This window comes from Bubalus bubalis, chromosome 11, assembly GCF_019923935.1.
Source record: "Bubalus bubalis isolate 160015118507 breed Murrah chromosome 11, NDDB_SH_1, whole genome shotgun sequence".
Taxonomy (NCBI): Eukaryota; Metazoa; Chordata; class Mammalia; order Artiodactyla; family Bovidae; genus Bubalus; species Bubalus bubalis.
The window spans coordinates 26913257-26932099 of NC_059167.1; the positions used below are offsets into that span (position 1 = coordinate 26913257).

The window sequence follows — 18843 nt, forward strand, 5'->3', positions numbered from 1 at the left end:
GAGGCCTGGTGTGCTGCGATTCATGGGGTCACAAAGAGTTGGATACGACTGAGCGACTGAACTAAACTGAATTATCTTCAAGTGTTTGCATGCTGTCCCATGGCAGAGGCATTGACTTAGTCTCTGTAACTGGAGGATGGAGCTGGGGTGAACAGAAACAAGTTGCAGGAGGCAGATTTGGGCCCTGCATAAGGAAGAACTTTCTCCAGGTCAAATGGTCTGACACTGGAATAGGCTGCTGCATGAATTACAGAACTCTAGCCACTGAAGTGCTCATATAGGCTGGATCACCATCCGCCCGAGGCCTTGAAAAGTCCCAGGATGAAGTTCTGGTACATGTTCACAGTTAAAGCTGTGACAAGAAGGTAGACTATATTGTGGGTTACTGGGATGACTCATGCCTGTCACTCCATTAACTTTCTAGAAATGGAAAAAATATATATGCAGGAGTCAGAAACATGATAGACCTATGGAAAGCACATAGAGCATGAATTTGTTCTGAGATGGTATGTGTGCATATATATGTGTATACACACATGTATACATGCATGAAGAGACAGAGGGAAATGGGAACACTAGTGTAACAACTGACAATGATGCTTACAATCTGCTTCCTCCAGCCAGCTAACTCAATTCATGTGTCTGTACACATTTGCTTGTTTATATGCACTCATGTCAACTCTGCCTAAACTTTTCTTATTCTTCTGCCAGCCAGTATTTTAGCAGTAGTTTGGTGTAATTTCTCTCTTTGTAACTATTTGAAAAAAAATTTTTTTAAGTCCTTTCTTTTCTGATAATCTCTTAGTAGCTCTGCCCTCAAACATTCTTTGTCCCTTCCTCTAGTTCAGAATTACAGCAGAAGTTCTTTTAATTAGTTCTCTGGCTTTCTAAAATCACTGATGTTCTCCATTTCCTCTGTAAAACATCCTGCCAATGACCTCCCAGTGGGTATTGGTTACTTTCATAAATGCCACTTCAGTTATATCCTTATTAGTAACCACTAACTTCTTCCCAATCTGTTTCTACTCATTGTAATTGTTAAGTCATATAATTTAAAATTTATGCAAACATATGAAATATGAGTAGGAAAAGATAGTTGTTCTGTGAAAGCTTTGAGTAAAATGTGAAGGACTAACAGCTATTGGGTTAGGTATGGGTCAGATTAGGGCAAAATCATCATAAACCTAGAAAGAGTCTGCATTCAGAGTGCTTTATGAGTGTGTAAGTTTCTTGCTCTGTTTTAAGAAAGCTGAAACTGAAAATCTAGAGACAGCGTAACTTGTGACTTAAATTGGCAGAAGTGTTTAAAGAGAAATCCCTTGGCCTTCTAACTAAAGACTGCAAATAAATATGTCATGTTTTAAGTAAAACAGTATTTTAAATTGCATATTTTAAATAAATGATTTCTAATTTAATCTTAGGAAAAGAATGTTTTCAATGTGCTAGAATCTGTTAGTGGCTGTGGTTCTCTTGGTTTGGGACTGGGGCAGTAGCGCATACACTCTACCTGTAGGGGGCAGTATATGTGGTGAGAGGAACAGGAGGCCTGAATCCCTGCATAGATGAAATCTCCTTTTTTTGTCTCATCGCTTCTTGCTAACTGTGACAGTGCTTAAATGACCTAACCTTTCTGGCCCTTGTTTTCCTTATCTCTGAAGCGGAGATATCTGCTTCACTGAGTTTTGTGAGGAATAAAGACCTAGCACAGTGTGTGGCATTGAATATTACTTTTCCTTCCTTTTTCTCCCTCTCTCGTTGAAAAACACATCTAAGTTGGGAGCACCAGAGTTCAGGGATATACCTAAAATTTTCCTGGAAAAGGTCACTGAATTTGACCAAAAAGTCACTGGATAGAACTAAGAAAAAGATGTGCATTATCTTTGGAGATTACAGAAGAAATGAGATGGGTTGATGTGCAAACAGATGGGTATTTTGGCTCTTTACTGACCACAAGGAAAGACCATTAGGAGTAAGTTTCATAAACTGTGGCTTTTCTCCTTTTCCAGCCCTCTTGTCTGCCCTCCTGAGAAAATCCATCATCTAGATTCTTCCTTCTATCTAATTCCACTTCCCCCTTTTATTCAGAAATCCTTTCCCTTCAGTCAGCACCTTTTTCTTCTTCATTTCCAATCTTGTCCTTTCCACTGAGGTATTAATAAGGTTGTTTAAATGGTAGAAGGATACCCACCCAGGCTAGCTTCAGAGGAAAACCTTCATTATAAGAATACACTGCAATGCAAGTATTGCATTATACAAGTATTGCAATGCAATACAAGTATTATGCAATGCAATACACTGGAGAAGGCAATGGCAACCCACTCCAGTGTTCTTGCCTGGAGAATCCCAGGGATGGGGGAGCCTAGTGGGCTGCCATCTATGGGGTCGCACAGAGTCGGACACGACTGAAGCGACTTAGCAGCAGTAGCAGCAGCAGCAATGCAAGTAGCCAGCAAACTGATCTGAATAACTGTGTATCTGATCTGTAGCCCTCTGTCGGGACAACTGCTCAGCATCTTTTGATGCCATCTCTTTATTTGCCTGCTGTATAGATACTTGAAAGTGATTTGTTGGGGAGGTGATATAAAGTAGTAGCTAAAAGCACCAGCTCTGGATTCAGACCACTGCTTGGGTTTCGGTCCTGCTTCTGCTATTTTCTAGCTTTTCTACCTTGGGCAAGTTACTTGAGCTGTTATGCCTGGATCATCCCCTGTATGTTGAAGATAGTAATACCACGTGTCCTCTCAGGCAGTTGTCAGAAAGGGATAATCTATGTACAGTAATACACAAAGCCTGGCACATAGAAGCTTCCAGTATTACTGGGGCACTTTCTAATATGGAGTGCTCCTATTTGGTAATTTCTCATTAAGCTCACTCAGGCGCACTGAGTGACTCTGCCTAGATTACAGTGTCAAAGCCATAACCCTGGGAATGTCCTTGGTACAGAAATGTGAGTTCTTTGTCAATGGCTTTATTTTTTGACCTTCTCAATTTCATTTTATTCCAGTGTATAGAATACAACTTTATTTACCTTAGGAGCTCTATTGATAGATTCTAAGGGCTTTATTTTATTGATCCTAACTTAGAACAGGGTCTAGTACATGGAACTTTGTTGGGGAAATTTGGTTAAATAAATTTGAATGTTTGGATTCAAAACCTTTCACTTTGTATGGGGTCTGTTTTGTAAACTCCTTATCCTCATATTCTCCACAGAAGAGAAATATGTGATTAGAAAGATACTCTCTTAAGCAATACATTTTATCCCATTTTTCCCTGGAAGTATAATTTATCTTTAATAATAATAATAAATATATAATATATGTAAATAAATAATAGTTCTCTATGTGATTACTAATAAAATAAATTACATTCTAGGCTTTTAACTCTTTTCTTGATTATTTTGTTCGATTCAGTTATCCCTAGATGAATAGAGCCCTTCTTTCTACTGTAATTAGCCAAGGATAAGAGAAATTCAGATAAATTTTCTTGGAAGTAAATAAATTTGCTCATACCGCCTTTTTATATATATAAAAAGGTGGTGTGTATATATATATATATATATATTTCCTTTTATAAATGTGGACAATTGAATTTAGTGAACAAAGGCAATGGTGGGAGTATAGAAAGTAGGCATTCTGATTTTAAGTTTTAGATTATTTTTTTAGGGAAAATTTATATAAATGTTGTGCCCATGCTAATGACATCCTGATTAATGTCTTTTTAAATCCCATTTTACATTTTTTACATTTTACATTTATATTTTTTACATTTATCAGTGGATATTTAGAAATATTTTGCCTATATGTGTGTGTGTATATATATATAGGGCTTCGGGAATTATATTTTTGTTACTGATGTCTATTTTTATTTTATTGTGGTCAGAGAATATGATCTGTATAATAGCAGTTTTAGTTAAAGTTGACCTAGTATGTAATAATTATTTCAAATTGTTTTGATGTATATGAATTTAGAATTATTTATCTTTCTTTTATAATCTACTTATGAGACCTTAATAATGATTTTTGTCTTAAAGTTTGTCTGATATTGACAGTAACTCCAATTTATTTGGTTAACTTTTGCCAAATCTTTTTCTGCTCTTTTACTTCCAGTTTCTCTGTGTTAGATGTAGCCCTTAATAACCAGCCTCTGTTGTTGTTGTTCAGTTGCTCAGTCGTGTCCGACTCTTTGCGACCCCATGGACTGCAGCCCGCCAGGCCTCCCTGTCCTTCACCATCTCCTGGAGCTCGCTCAAACTCATGTCCATGAGTCAATGATGCCATCCAACCATCTCACCCTCTGTCGTCCCCTTCTCCTCCTGCCTTCAGTCTTTCCCACCATCAGGGTGTTTCTGAAGAGTTGGCTCTTGGCATCAGGTGGCCAAAGTATTGGAGCTTCAGAATCAGTCCTTCCAATGAATATTCAGGGCTGATTTCCTTTAGGATTGACTGGTTTCATCTCCTTGCAGTCCAACGGACTCTCAAGAGTCTTTTCCAACACCACAGTTCAAAAGCATCAATTCTTTGGCACTCAGCTTTCTTTATGGTCCAACTCTTACATCCATACATGACTACTGGAAAAACCATAGCTTTGACTAGATGGACCTTTGTTGGCAAAATAATGACTCTGCCTTTTAATATGCTGTCTAGGTTGGTCATAACTTTTCTTCCAAGGAGTAAGCGTCTTTTAATTTTATGGCGCAATCACCATCTGCAGTGATTTTGGAGCCCAAGAAAATAAAGTCTCTCACTGTTTCCATTGTTTCCCCATCTATTTGCCATGATGTGATGAGACCAGTTGCCATGATCTTAGTTTTTCGAATGTTGAGTTTTAAGACAACTTTTTCACTCTCCTCTTTCACTTCATCAAGAGGCTCTTTAGTTTCTCTTCACTTTCTGCCATAAGGGTGGTGTCATCTGCATATCTGAGGTTATTGATATTTCTCCCGGCAATCTTGATTCCAGCTTGTGCTTCTTCCAGCCCAGCGTTTCTCATGATGTACTCTGCGTATAAGTTAAATAAGCAGGGTGACAATATACAGCCTTGATGTACACCTTTCGCAATTTGAAACCAGTCCGTTGTTCCATATCCAGTTCTAACTATTGCTTCTTGACCTGCATACAGATTTCTCAGGAGACAGGTAAGGTGGTCTGGTATTCCTATCTCTTGAAGAATTTTCCACAGTTTGTTGTGATCCACACAGTCAAAGTCTTTAGCATAGTCAATGAAGCAGAAGTAGATGTTTTTCTGGAATTCTCTTGCTTTTTCTATGATACAACGGATGTTGGCAATTTGATCTCTGGCTCCTCTGCCTTTTCTAAATCCAACTTGAACATCTGGAAGTTCTCAGTTCACATAGTGTTGAAGCCTAGTTTGGGGAATTTTGAGCGTTATGTCTAGATTAAAAAAGATATATCTAATCTCAAATTTTTTCAGTTAACTTATTATTTGAAATAAACTTATTTGTGTAAGTATGTAAAAAAAGAATACACAGACACATACATACATGCAGAAAAAATTTAAGGATGTATTATAAACATGTATTATTTATAGTCAGTTCCTACTTTTCCCTATCTTCTGCTTGAAGAAAATTCCTAATTTCATGGTTTGGAAACTGAAGTCTGTTAGTACTCTTTAAAAGAAAGATGGATTTAGGTTTAGAAATGGAATAGATGATCTTGAAATGGAAACCTAAAGATCATTTGGGCTGTTGTCTCTAAAAAGCCATTATTGATTTTGCTAATACAGTCACAAATGTAATAATCTTTAGTACATGCCTCACAGGCTCCAGAAATAAAAATCAGACTCGTGTTCTAAGCCATATTCTATGAAGAGACTCAGGTCTTACAATGATTTCTGTTTTCATCCTGGTGACTGGGGGAACCTGATGCTGCGTTGGGGAAGAGACGGGGAAAGCACTGTGTTATCTGCTCTCTTTTAGGCTCCCGGAGAGAAAGGTGTGGGTACCGCATAGTGCGAAGGCAGAGAAATTCTGATGAGCAGCTGCACTGCCTGAGCAAAACCAAGAGGAACGGAGGACCCATGACCCGAGTGAAGGAGCTGCTGCTGAGTGCCCTGAGCCCAGAGCAGCTGGTGCTTACGCTCCTGGAGGCTGAGCCGCCCCACGTGCTCATGAGCCGCCCCAGCGCACCCTTCACTGAGGCCTCCATGATGATGTCCCTCACCAAGCTGGCCGACAAGGAGCTGGTACACATGATCAGCTGGGCCAAGAAGATTCCGGGTAGGGCCTTCTGAGTCTTAGCTTTAAATTTATTTGTAGAAAGGCCTGCTTCTAACCTTTATGGGGCACGAATACAGAATGGATTAGTGGTTTGACAGCTTGATTTATAAGCTTTAAATGGAATACATCCTTTCTTCTTATCTTGACACTTGTGCCTTCAACACAGGTGGCCAGGTTTCAATTTAGAATTCTTGAATTCCTCTGAGTTCTGTACCAGACATGGCAGGGCAGAAGGAGTGGTATATGGTGGGCCCCTTCTCTTCCTGTCCACCCCTGTTTCCCGCTCCACTGATTCCACACTACCTTGCACACACTGAATCCTGCCTGTTCACATCTCCTACAGACATTAGCTGGTTTGGCTATATCTCATGCCTAGATATGTTCTGGGAAGATAGACCCAGGGAAGAGACCCACCCATGCTCTGGATGTGGGTGTGGGGCCATTTAGGCAGGGAATTTTAAGGTCCTGGGACCTGAAGCATGGTCTAAAAGAAAGAAATCTGGGCTCCACCTTAAGCCATCTCCTGGCTGTGGACTCATCACCTTGGGAGGAGGGGTGTGATCAGGTGAGAGTGGGGTGGGGCACAGTATGACCTTTCACAGTATGAAAGTGAAAGGTTTCTCAGATGCTAAATAGGAATTGCAAAATTGTGTTTCAATAAAGAAAAAAATCAGTAATACATACATAAATGAATAAAATGGATAGAGTAAATCAGCTACAAAAGTAACATGGATCATCAGTAAACCTGGAATGGTTTTTAACCATTAAAAATGGTAAAATTAAAAATGGGTTTGGTTATTCCTGAATTGTCATTTAGAACATGCATTTTCTATTCTATAATGCATTCATTTTCCCAGACCAGCTTGTAACATGTACGCCCAAGTTACTGCACGGTCACCATCTAGTTATTTGAATTGGTATTTCCGTGAAAGAATGAATCAAGGATTCTAACATACATTGAAAGCAACCCATGCTTCCTCTGGAAGGGCTTCTCCATGTACATCTTTTTTGTCTAAGAAATGAGGTCTCCAAGTTCTAAGTCACTAAGGATGATTCCCATGGCCTAGAGGGTAGCAACTACATTAGGCAGATTTTGAAGATTGAGGGAGCTGGGGGAAGAGCACCTGGGTTAAGGGTCTCAGAGAATAGGATCCATAGGGGTCATTTGTTGACTCCTGAGCTTTCTGAGAATTTTCAGGTTTTTCCACTTCAGTTTTGATGGTTTAGCATCTTCTCCTTTGCCAGAATGATGTTTTTTTTCCTGAGCTCTTTCCCATAGGAGACAATACTGGTGCAGTTTCCTCTAGCTTTTTTTCTTCTTTTTTTTCCTCTAGCTTTTGATCTATGTGTATGCCAAGCCTAGTTTTAAAGACCCCACCTGGAGAGTGGTGATTAATTACTTCTGAGAGCTGTGTAGCTTCTTTGTGCCAGAGCAAAACAGATCTCTTAAGCTGCATCAGTCCCTCTTCAAGCCTGGTGTTTTGGAAAATTTTCTGAAAGCTTAGGCATAGTCTGAAGTTGTGGAATTTTTCCCCCCACTTTATCAGCTAGCATAGTCATTGTCTGCTAAGTCGCCTCAGTCGTGTCCGACTCTGTGCGACCCCATAGATGGCAGCCCACCAGGCTCCGCCATCCCTGGGATTCTCCAGGCAAGAATTCTGGAGTGGGTTGCCATTTCCTTCTCCAATGCATGACAGTGAAAAGTGAAAGGGAAGTCACTCAGTCGTGCCCGACCCTCAGCGACCCCATGACTGCAGCCTTCCAGGCTCCTCCGTCCATGGGATTTTCCAGGCAAGAGTACTGGAGTGGGGTGCCATTGCCTTCTTCTTCATTGCCATTGTCTAGCCCCCACCAAAAAAATTTTAGTCTATCACCTAGCCTTGGCTTTGTTGAAGACCTGTAAGTATGAAAAGCTTGATCTTCCTTGGGCAGGCTTATTGTCTGTAACTGTGGGTGAGGTTGGAATGTGTACACATACCAGGAATGTGAACTGAGTGTGTAGGATGTGGCTTTGGAAAGGATTTATCCATCTTTCCATTCAGTTCTCCTTTGTTCAGATTTCTGTTATAATTGTTCAAAGAGTTGAACCACATATGTTCTCTGTGCCATCGTGTCTTCATCCTTAAAATGAGGATGATGAGAGAGCTCACCTCTAGGAAATTCTCAGAGGTAGGCATTGTTGCCCCCATTTTTTCTGTAGGAAAAACAAATATTTAAAAGAAGATTAAGTAACTAGCTGGGATGAGGCTGAGCAGGGGTTCTAACCAAAGTCTATTGCACTCCAAGGTCATTTGTTTGTTGACTATATTTATGTTATACGGCTTCTTCCTCTTATCATGACTTTTGGAGGAAGCCCCAGTGATCTCTGCTTCTGAAGTTTTCCCTTAGGGACCTGTTTCTGTTGTTATGTGTGTTCTTCAGCATAGAATAGCCCAGAAACAAGTGCACCCACTCAGAAGAATGATTCTAATACTAGATGGGAAATGGTAAACGATTGGAGAAACTCTTTCAGCTGGAACTTTGACTTTCTGCAGGAGCTGGTCCTGTTTTCTCGGCAAGCCCCCCACCCATCACCCCCACTATCCTGTCCCCTTAACTCCTCCTGCCCCCATCATGGGCTGGGCCAGACAGGCAGCCCCTCTGGCTGGTGTCTGAACTCTATCTTTCTCGGTAGTGCAGAGGGATTACTGGGATACAACTAACAAAGGTCAGTGCCAGCTTTGTCTTCTTCCCTAGCATGTGTCTGGGAGCTGTATAAGCCCAGCTAATAATCCTTTGGAAATTATGAATGATGTACATTTCTCTCTAGAAGGTATTCGAGACTAGAAATTGTGAGTTACTCGCTCTGAATTCAGGATTTTCTTCCTCACCAGCTATTAACCACATCTTTAAAATATTGATTTCCCCTGCACTCTGGGTGATTTGTGTTTTCTTAGCTTTTCAAAACTTGCTTTTTTTTTTTTTTTTTTTTTAATGGAATCAGGGAGCTGAGGAGGAGGGCAGGTATGCTCACAGCCTCTTGCTTTCCCCAGGCTTCGTGGAGCTCAGCCTGTACGACCAAGTGCGGCTCTTGGAGAGCTGCTGGTTGGAGGTGCTCATGGTGGGGCTGATGTGGCGCTCCATCGACCACCCCGGCAAGCTCATCTTTGCTCCAGACCTCGTTCTGGACAGGTGAGACACAAATTCCTTGTATTTCTTCTCCAACTTGAGTGAAGTGCCAAGTGAAGTGGGAACAGAGTCCTGAGTTCTGCAATGAAAACCTCACTCCTGAAAGGGCACGTAGGAGGAGGAGAAGGTCGTAGGCTCCTTCACTGGGTCAAGAACCTGGGAAGCCTGAGTACAATGATTCATTGTCCCGTGACTCATTCTTCCCTGCGATGCAGTAGCGCTCACTGGCCAGACCACACAAGGGCCTGTGTCCTGAGGGTGTGTGGGCACTCGGTGTGAAGCTCGCCTTAGGCTTTCCTGCATTACAAAAAATCCATTTTGGGGGTTTAATTTTTAAGCTGTCCTGCTGTTCTTTCCACTAGTAGGGGCCATTTACATCTCCAGCTATCTGGACCGGTGGTAAAATTCTTATAAATCTATCAAGTTTATTTTTACATGCTTTAACTCACTCTAACGACACACATTATATAGCATTTTGGGCAAAGCAGTGGAAGGAATGGTTATTAAAACCAGATGAAAGTTGATGGAAACTGGGGAATGATAGGGCTAATGCTATAATTTCTTGCATTTATTTTTTTTTAATTTTATTTTATTTTTAAACTTTACTATATTAGTTTTGCCAAATATTGAAATGAATCCGCCACAGGTATACCTGTGTTCCCCATCCTGAACCCTCCTCCCTCCCCAATTTTCTTGTATTTAGTTTTCTTTTGAAGATGGCGTGGAAAAGAAACCACTTTTTAATTGACTCAGTGAACTGTACATGGAGGAAAAGCTGGAATGTACAGCAACATGGAAGCTTTTTAGTAGGAAAAGTAGAACACTTTCTTTGTGTTGTATTTGAACAGTTTGAGAATCTCCACGGAAATTGATTTTTGTCTTCCTTGAATTGAAAAAGTGCTAGTGTTGAGTGTTCAGTCACATTGGACCCTAAGCCTGGAGGGAAAGGATCTGCCCCCAGCTCTTGGCACTACCTCTTTAGGTCTTCAGAAGCTCCCCATGCACACCTTACTCAGATGAAAAGTAATAGCCAGGGTGTTAGCACCTACTCCTCCTGTTGTCGGAGATGATGACATTGACAAAGAGCGCTGTTCTAAGTGACGGAGGTGTTTTGGTGGAGAGCAGGGCCTTTGGGAGGAGCTGGAGCATGGACTATGGCTCTAGCAGCAGCAAGCCCAGAGGGAGGTTCTGGAAGCCCAGACCCTTCAGTAGCAATCAAAATAGCTAACTTATTGGGCTATATGTGCCAGGCACCATCTTAAGCACTAATGTCTTAGGTCATTACATCACAGTAGCCCTTTTTGGGTGAGCACCATTATCATCCCTTTCCTTCAGGTATGGAAGTGGGAGGTTAGGTAGATTGCCTGCAGTTATGGTGATGGACACGGGGACTGGCTGTGAAGTTCACCCTCTTACCAACAACAGTACATGCCTCTCAGCAGGATAGAGAACTGGATGAGAAAAGAGGAGGAGGCCAAAGGCAAAGTAACTTTCTGCTTTATTCTTTTATCTTAGAACAACTCTATTTTACTCTCTGGCCATTTCAAAAAACTTACTCCTCCAGCTGTCATTTCACGATACCATGTTGCAAGGCAGGCTGAAAGGCCAAGCACCCAGTCACACCATCACTGTCATTCATTCCTGCATTCAATGTGTTCCACTTGGAATTTAGATAAAGGTGCACATATACACACATGCACGCGCGCGCACACACACACACATGAATATACACACATAATTCCCTAGAAGTTAGTGCTAGGAAATTCTGTCCTTTGGTAAACTAATACATTTACAGACTTTGGGACTGGGTTTGCTTTTTTGTGTTGATTTCTAAAGTGTTGCCACATTTAGAGTTTATTTTCAGTGACTGTTTCACTCCTGGTTTTTAATACAACAAACTCGCCTTTTTGTATGGGTTCAACTCCTATATGTAAATAGGTTATTGTAAATTGACACAAATCCCAGATAAATTTTAGGCCTACCTGTTGGTTAAGTAATAGAAGAAAAAGAAGTAATTTTTCTTATATATTTATTTTAATTAGACTTACATTAGAAGAGAAGAATTTATAGAAATTGTGTGTATTTGAGTGTAGAAGAGGAGTTCTTGGGAATTGTAAGTGCGTTCACATTGAACAGGCATTTTTCTTTGAGTGTCTACTAGTTGTTATTTTTTGTTGCAGGTTCCACTTGTTTTGAGCACTCTGTAAAGTCTAGAATTTCAAGTCTCAGATTCTTAGTACATCTATTATATATACAGCATAAATATATTTTAGTGTAATGGGTATATATCTGGAGGAGTTGCTTATTCAAGCATGTTTAAACATTTTTGACAATTCCAAAAGTCAAATTATTTACCATAAAGGAGTTCTAATGGGAATCTTTTCTGCAATGTGAATAAAACTTTTTCACACTACTCGAAAGTAACTGTCTTTTGGTGGATTGTCCTGTCAGAGTTCCTCTATGTGGTAGTATGACCATTTAAGCAGTGAATACAACTAAATTAGCCTATTTATTTGTGGAGACTGAGACTATAATTTCTGTTTCCCTTTATTCTTGTTGAGGCTTCTGCAGTGAAAAACCTTGAACCTACTGAGGATGAGCGAAAAATCCAGGTATCTCAGCTTATTTCTAACAAGGTCGCTCTTTAGGTAATCACTAGAATCCCAATTCACATGAAGATCTACCAGAGAATTTGAACTTCTACTTATTTGAGAAATCGTATATGCTAAGACATTATGTGTCCTTAACATCAGCTGAGCCACCAGGGAAGGGAAAACTGTCAAATGTTATTACAGAGTCAGAGGAAGTGGATGTTTATGGAGTTCTATGGACTGACAAATGTAAATGTGCTGAGTTTTCATTCATGTTAGGTATTTTTATATTGAATTTTCTTTAAGAGACCCACAGAATTTTCACTTCTAAATTTTTATTTCCCCTTTGTACTCAGATCATTCCACCTTAGTTGAATATTAAAGTCCTTCCCATGTGTCTCCCAACCCCATTGCCTCTCACACAGGTAGACGAGTTGTGGTTCATTAGCCACATGTGTACTGTCAGTACAAAGCAGTGAGCCCCAAAGGACATCTCTTTCAAGATGTCCTTGGCATCAAATGGAATATTTTTATTTTGTTATCAAATAATAGTCTGCTTGAAACTACTACTTTTATTTTTATTTAGCACTGGTTTATGGGTAAATGGGCTTCCCTGGTAGCTCAGCTGGTAAGAAATCGACCTGCAATGCAGGAGACCCTGATTCACTTCCTGGGTCAGGAAGATCCCCTGGAGAAGGGATAGGCTACCCACTCTAGTATTCTTGTTCTTCCCTGGTGGCTCAGCTGGGTTCGATCCCTGGGTTGGGAAGATCCCCTGGAGAAAGGAACAGCTACCCACTCCAGTATTCTGGCCTGGAGAATTCCATGGACTATATACTCCATGGGGTTGCAAAGAGTCTGACACGAGTGGCTGACTTGCACTTTTTCACTTTCACTGTGGATTAATGGGGTGTAAAAGTAAATTTCCATGAGTGGTTTTGTTTGATATATTGTTTTGATATTTTAATATCTAACTCATATACCTACTAGATTGACAACTCATATACCCAGTTGGTTGAATTCAAATCTTTTAAACCTGTCCTAATATCTTACTCATAAATCAGTGTCAATCCATAGTTACTTACAGGGTAAATGAAATAGGTCTTGTTGATATTTTAAAGTCCTTCCTCACTATTCTGTATAATTCATCTTAAAGTAGAACCTTAATTAGGGTGTCCTTTATAAAGTAAGGGCTTCCCTGATAGCTCAGTTGGTAAAGAATCTGCCTGCAATGCAGGAGACCCCAGTTCCATTCTTGGGTCAGGAAGATCTGCTGGAATAGGCTAGAAGGAATAGGCTACCTACTCCAGTATTCTTGGGCTTCCCTTGTGACTCAGTTAGTAAAGAATCTGCCTGCAATGCAGGAGACCTGGATTTGATCCCTGGGTTAGGAAGATCCTCTGGAAAAGGGAAAGGCTACCCACTCCAGTATTCTGGCCTGAAGAATTCCATGGACTGTATGGTCCATGGGGTCGCAAAGAGTTGGGCATGACTGAGAGACTGTCACTTTATAAAGTATTTTACCTTATTGCCTCTATGTTTCTCATATTCCTTTTCTAAAAATTTGTTTGATTTCTACAGCCTGTGAAGTGAATAAAAATATTCTAACCTTGCCCGCCCCCACCCCCAAAATGAGATGGTTGGCTATCACACTTGCTGGAGAAAGCAATCAGACCTAGTTCTTTACAATGGGTTTAGAAATTCTCTTTTTCCATGAGGTACATATGTTCTGATTTTTGTAAATTGCAGCATTCATCAGGGCTTAAGATACCATGTGATATAAGTTCTCCCTCCATTTTTGAAATGTGAATTTACACTTAAAATACTATGTATTTTAATGAGGAAACAGTGCTAACTTCAGTATTTAGGGATGTGTTCTTGGGCTCAGGTGACAGCTCCTGCCAAATAGGATTAATTTCAAGGGAGCCCTCGTATACTACTTGGGGAGTGGACGTGTGCGTGTGTGCACATGTGTGCCTATGACTTCTCCTCTGAGTTGCACAAAAGAGTAAAGGGCCAAACTACTAAACTGTCAATGCAGGACTTGTTGGACCTTTTGTTTTTGGCCCCAGAGATATTTTAAAACTAACTTTTCTCAGTATCAAATGTCCTTAAACCCATCAATTACAATTTCCAATAACTCATTATCCTAGGCAGAGTGATTTGGTGATTGGCTTGAGGGGCATTCAGTGAATAAGTATTCCTTGTGCCTCTGCTGTGTTCAGGGCATGCATGTCCTTACTGGACAGTTGCAGCAAGCTGCCTGGGAAAAGCCAGGGCAGGGGAGGTGGGTGGATGACACGTGGAGGGCTGGGGTTTCCTACAGGCTTTGGTACCTTTGGCTCTGATTCTCCAAAGTGGCCTTTCCCTTAGAAGTGATTTCTAAGGGGCATAATATTTTATCATTTAAACTGTACACTTTCAGAAATTCTAGACTGGTTGCTGAAGATACCACACTTGCTTGCCAAAGTGTGCACTTTGCGTACTTGTAACTTTGTATAGTGAGTTTGTAGGAATGTGCAGGATACTGGTGGGTGGCCATCATAGCACCAAATAGGAAAGGCTTTACCAAGATTGGTGGCACCCACTGGTGTCAGTTCACTGAACTCTACAGAGGCCCTTTCTCCAAACACCACCATCGCTGGAAATGTCCTGGGTTGAGACTGGAGGAAGAAGAAGGGACTGGCCAGTTCTTTGAAGATCTCAGGTCCCCTTCAGGGGCTCCTCCAGAGACTGAAAATGAAACTTTCATGATTTCACTTTTACCACAGCTGCCCTTTGCTGTGTACTGCAGGCTTTTAGAAGCAAATGAAACTTTCATGACAAAATCATCCAACTGCTTGCTTGTTAAGGACTTACAATAGCTCTATGATGGATGATAATGCACGTTTTGGGCAGGGGGAGCAGTGAGGTGGAATAATATGTGTCTGGCTGGAGTGAATTGAAGCTGGTATTTTCTTGATGCAGTTCAAGTAATTTACTTCAAAATACACTTATACAGTTCATTTCCATAAAGAGTGCTCAAAAGAATTTTGATTATATGGTCCAATGTTTGTCTAAAGCTTTTGCTTAAAAATAATCTTTGACAAGTCAAAATGATCATGTCTCCGTTTCTACCTTTCTTTCCTGATTCTGATCTATCTGCTATAATTTTGATTTCTTTGTATGTCATAGTAGCTTTTTTTCAAACTACATTTAAATGTCTGTTCATTGCCCCACCAGTTTGTAACTGACCACCAGGATGTGAGAGTTAAGCTCTAAAGTGTTATTTCTTTTTGGAATATTTGCTTCTGTAATGTTCAGTCTTTTCTCATTAATACTTTAGAGTCTTCTGATGAGAACATGAACTGTCTCTTTTTAGTAAAATATGTCATATTTTGAGGGTTGGCTGAAATAGTTTAGATCGAAAATAATAGACAGAAATGGTATTCCTTTAAGAAAACAATTGGTGAACAGGTAGAAGGCAAATGTGCTTCCAGTGCACACTGTTGCCTAAATAGTATTTATTCAAATGTTTGGTTCAGGGACTTATAGGAAATGCCCTGTCTTCCTTATATAAAAATTATTCTGGTAATTTCATGTTTCTGGGTGTGCTCTCATTACTACCTTGTTAAAGGGTGTGCCAGATGAAATTTGAGATTAAAAAGAAAATACTTCTTACTTTTAATGGTTACCTGAAGCTATATGTTTCTTACATTTCCAAATGGACTTTTGTAGGGATGAAGGGAAATGTGTTGAAGGAATTCTAGAAATCTTTGACATGCTCCTGGCAACCACTTCAAGGTTTCGTGAGTTAAAACTCCAACACAAAGAATATCTCTGTGTCAAGGCCATGATCCTCCTCAACTCCAGTAAGTAACCACACAGCTGGGCCATGTTTTATGGGGGAGAGATGCTGTTTCTAGAGTCGGCATGGTGTTGAGGAGAACAGAATTTCTTATTTTACCTAAAAAGGGGAAAATGGCTTTCTTTCTGACTTCTCTGTTTCATTTATAGGGATTTAAACTGTACTTAACTTTTGGTAATTTGAATATAAATTATTCATTAGGTGAATTACTGGTGGTAATTTAAAAAGTGGCTCAAGCCACTCCACCGGAAAAGGAAAAAATGAACTTTAAAATGTTTACCTTGCATTGTTTTGTGTTTTTTTGACATTCTAATTTATTTTATTGTGGTGTAACTGACATATTGGGCTTCCCAGGTGACTCAGTGGCAAAGAATCTGCCTGACAATGCAGGAGATGCAGGAGACTCAGGTTTGATCCATGGGTCAAGAAGATTCCCTGCAGTAGGAAATGGCAACTCCACTATATATATATTTTTTAAGTAAAGATGCTTCAGTATTCTTGCCTCGGAAATTCCATGGACAGAGGAGCCTGGTAGGCTGCAGTCCACGGGGTCACAAAGAGTCAGACAGAACTTAGTGACTAAGTACCCACACGATTGACATAACATGATATTATTTAACACTTATACACCATAAATGATTTGAATTTGTGTAATTGAGAGATGATCACATTAAGTGTGTATGTCAAATCCAATCTCCCAATTTATCCCCCTCCCCCCATAATGTAAGTTTGTTTTCTACATCTGTGACTCTATTTCTGATTTGAGTTAATAAGTTCATTTGTGTAATTTTTTAAGATTTCACATATAAGCAATATAATATTTGTCTTTCTCTGGATTAGAGGATGAGGTGGCTGGATGGCATCACCGACTTGATGGACATGAGTTTGAGTGAACTCCAGAAGTTGGTGATGGACAGGGAGGCCTGGTGTGCTGTGATTCATGGGGTCGCAAAGAGTCGGACACGACTGAGCGACTGAACTGAACTGAACTTACTTTACTTAGTATGATAATCTCTAGGTCCATCCATGTTGTTGTAAATGGTGTTATTTCATCCTTTTTAATGACTGAGTAATAGTCTGTTGTATATGTGCGCCACTTCTTTATCCATTCATCTGTAGATGGACATCTAGGTTGTTTCCATGTCTTGGCTATTGTAAATAGTGCTGCGATGAACATTGGGGTTGCATGTGTCTGTTTGAATTATGGTTTTCTCCAGATATATGCCCAGGAGTGGAATTACAGGATCATATGGTAGTTCTATTTTTATTTTTTAATGAACCTCTGTACTGTTCTCCAGTACAGATGCAGTAGCGATTTATATTTGCAGAACAGTGTAGGAGAGTTTCCTTTTCTCCACACTCTCCAGCATTTATTATTTGTAGACATTTTGATGATGGCCTTTCTGACTAGTGTGAGGTAATAACTTCATTGTAGTTTTGATTTGGATTTCTCTGATAATTAGTGATGTTGAGCATCTTTTCATGTGCTTTCTGGCCATCTGTATGTCTTCTTTGGAGAAATGTCTGTTTATATCTTCTGTTCATTTTTCAGTTGGGCTGTTTGTTTTTCTTTGATATTGAGCTTCATGAACTGCTTGTATATCTTGGAGATTAATCCCTTGTTGGTTGCTTCATTTGCAAATATTTTCTCCCATTCTGTGGGTTGTCTTTTTGTTTTTACGGTTTCCTTTGATGTGCAGAAGCTTTTAGGTTTAATTAGGCCCAAATTAAATTTAAATAAACAAATTTATTTTTTGCTTTTATTTTCATTACTCTAGGAGGTGAATCAAAAAAGATATTTCTGGGATTTATGTCAGAGAGTGTTCTGCTTAGGGCTTCCCAGGTGGTGCTAGTGGTAAAGAACCCACCTGCAATTCAGGAGACAGGAGAGATGCAGGTTCGATCCCTGTGTCAGGAAGATCCCCTGGAGAAAAGCATGCCAATCCACTTCAGTATTCTTGTCTGGAGAGTCCCATGAACAGAGGAGCCTGGTGGGCTGCAGTCCAGTCACAAAGAGTTGGACATGACTGAGCATGAATGCATGTGTTCTGCTTATGTTTTCCTCTAAGAGTTTTATAGTGTCCGGCCTTACATTTAGGTCTTTGATCCATTTCAGATTTATTTTTGTGAATGGTGTTAGAAAGTGTCCTAATTTCCTTTTTTTACATGTAGCTGTCCAATTTTCCAGCACCACAATTGAAGATACTATCTTTTCTCCATTGTATTTTCTTGCCTCCTTTGTCCATAGATTAGTTGACCATAAGTCCCTGAGTTTATTTCTGGGCTTTCTATCTTGTTTCATTGATCTACATTTCTGTTTTTGTGTCAATACCATACTATTTGATTACTGTGGCTTTGTAGTATAGTTTGAGGTCAGGGAGTCTGATTCCTCTAGCTTTGTTTTGTTTTCTCAGGATTTCTTTGGTTATTTAGGGTGTTTTGTGTTTCTGTATAAATTTTAGAATTTCTTTGTTCCAGTTCTGTGAAAAATGTCATTGGTAATTTCACAGGGATTGCCTTGGGTCATTTTGACAGTATTGATTCTTACAAGAATCCTTCTATATGGATAGTTGTGCCATGCTTAGTTGCTCAGTTGTGTCCGACTCTTTGTGACCCTGTGGACTGTAGCTCGCCAGGCTCTTCTGTCCGTGGGGATTCTCCAGGAAAGAATATTGGAATGGGTTGTCATGCCCTCCTCCAGGGGATCTTCCCAACCCAGGGTTAGAACCCAGATCTCCTTCATTGCAAGCAGATTCTTTACCATCTGAGCCACCAGGGAAGCCCATGAATACTCGAGGGAGTAGCCTGTCCCTTCTCCAGGGGATCTTCCCAACCTAGGAATCAAACTGGGGTCTCTTGCATTGCAGACAGATTCCCTGCAGCTGAGTACCAGGGAATCTCTATGGATAATTACTTTCATAAAATAAAAAAAATTTTGAAAAGTACTAAGCCCTAGTGTTTTATTGTTACATTCAGTTGATTTAAAATTACTCTATCAGTTG

General features: G+C 40.1%; 1 protein-coding gene across 3 annotated transcripts in view; it reads left to right on the plus strand.

The window, feature by feature from the left end:
* Positions 1-18843, plus strand: part of ESR2 (estrogen receptor 2) — a 73112-nt gene that overhangs the window by 24216 nt on the left and 30053 nt on the right. For all 3 annotated transcript variants that reach the window (XM_044924876.2, XM_044924875.2, XM_006072164.4), the window contains exons 5-7: positions 5936-6235; positions 9268-9406; positions 15712-15845. In XM_044924876.2, coding sequence (XP_044780811.1) covers positions 5936-6235; positions 9268-9406; positions 15712-15845 — 573 coding nt within the window. The remainder of the gene's footprint in view (positions 1-5935; positions 6236-9267; positions 9407-15711; positions 15846-18843) is intronic.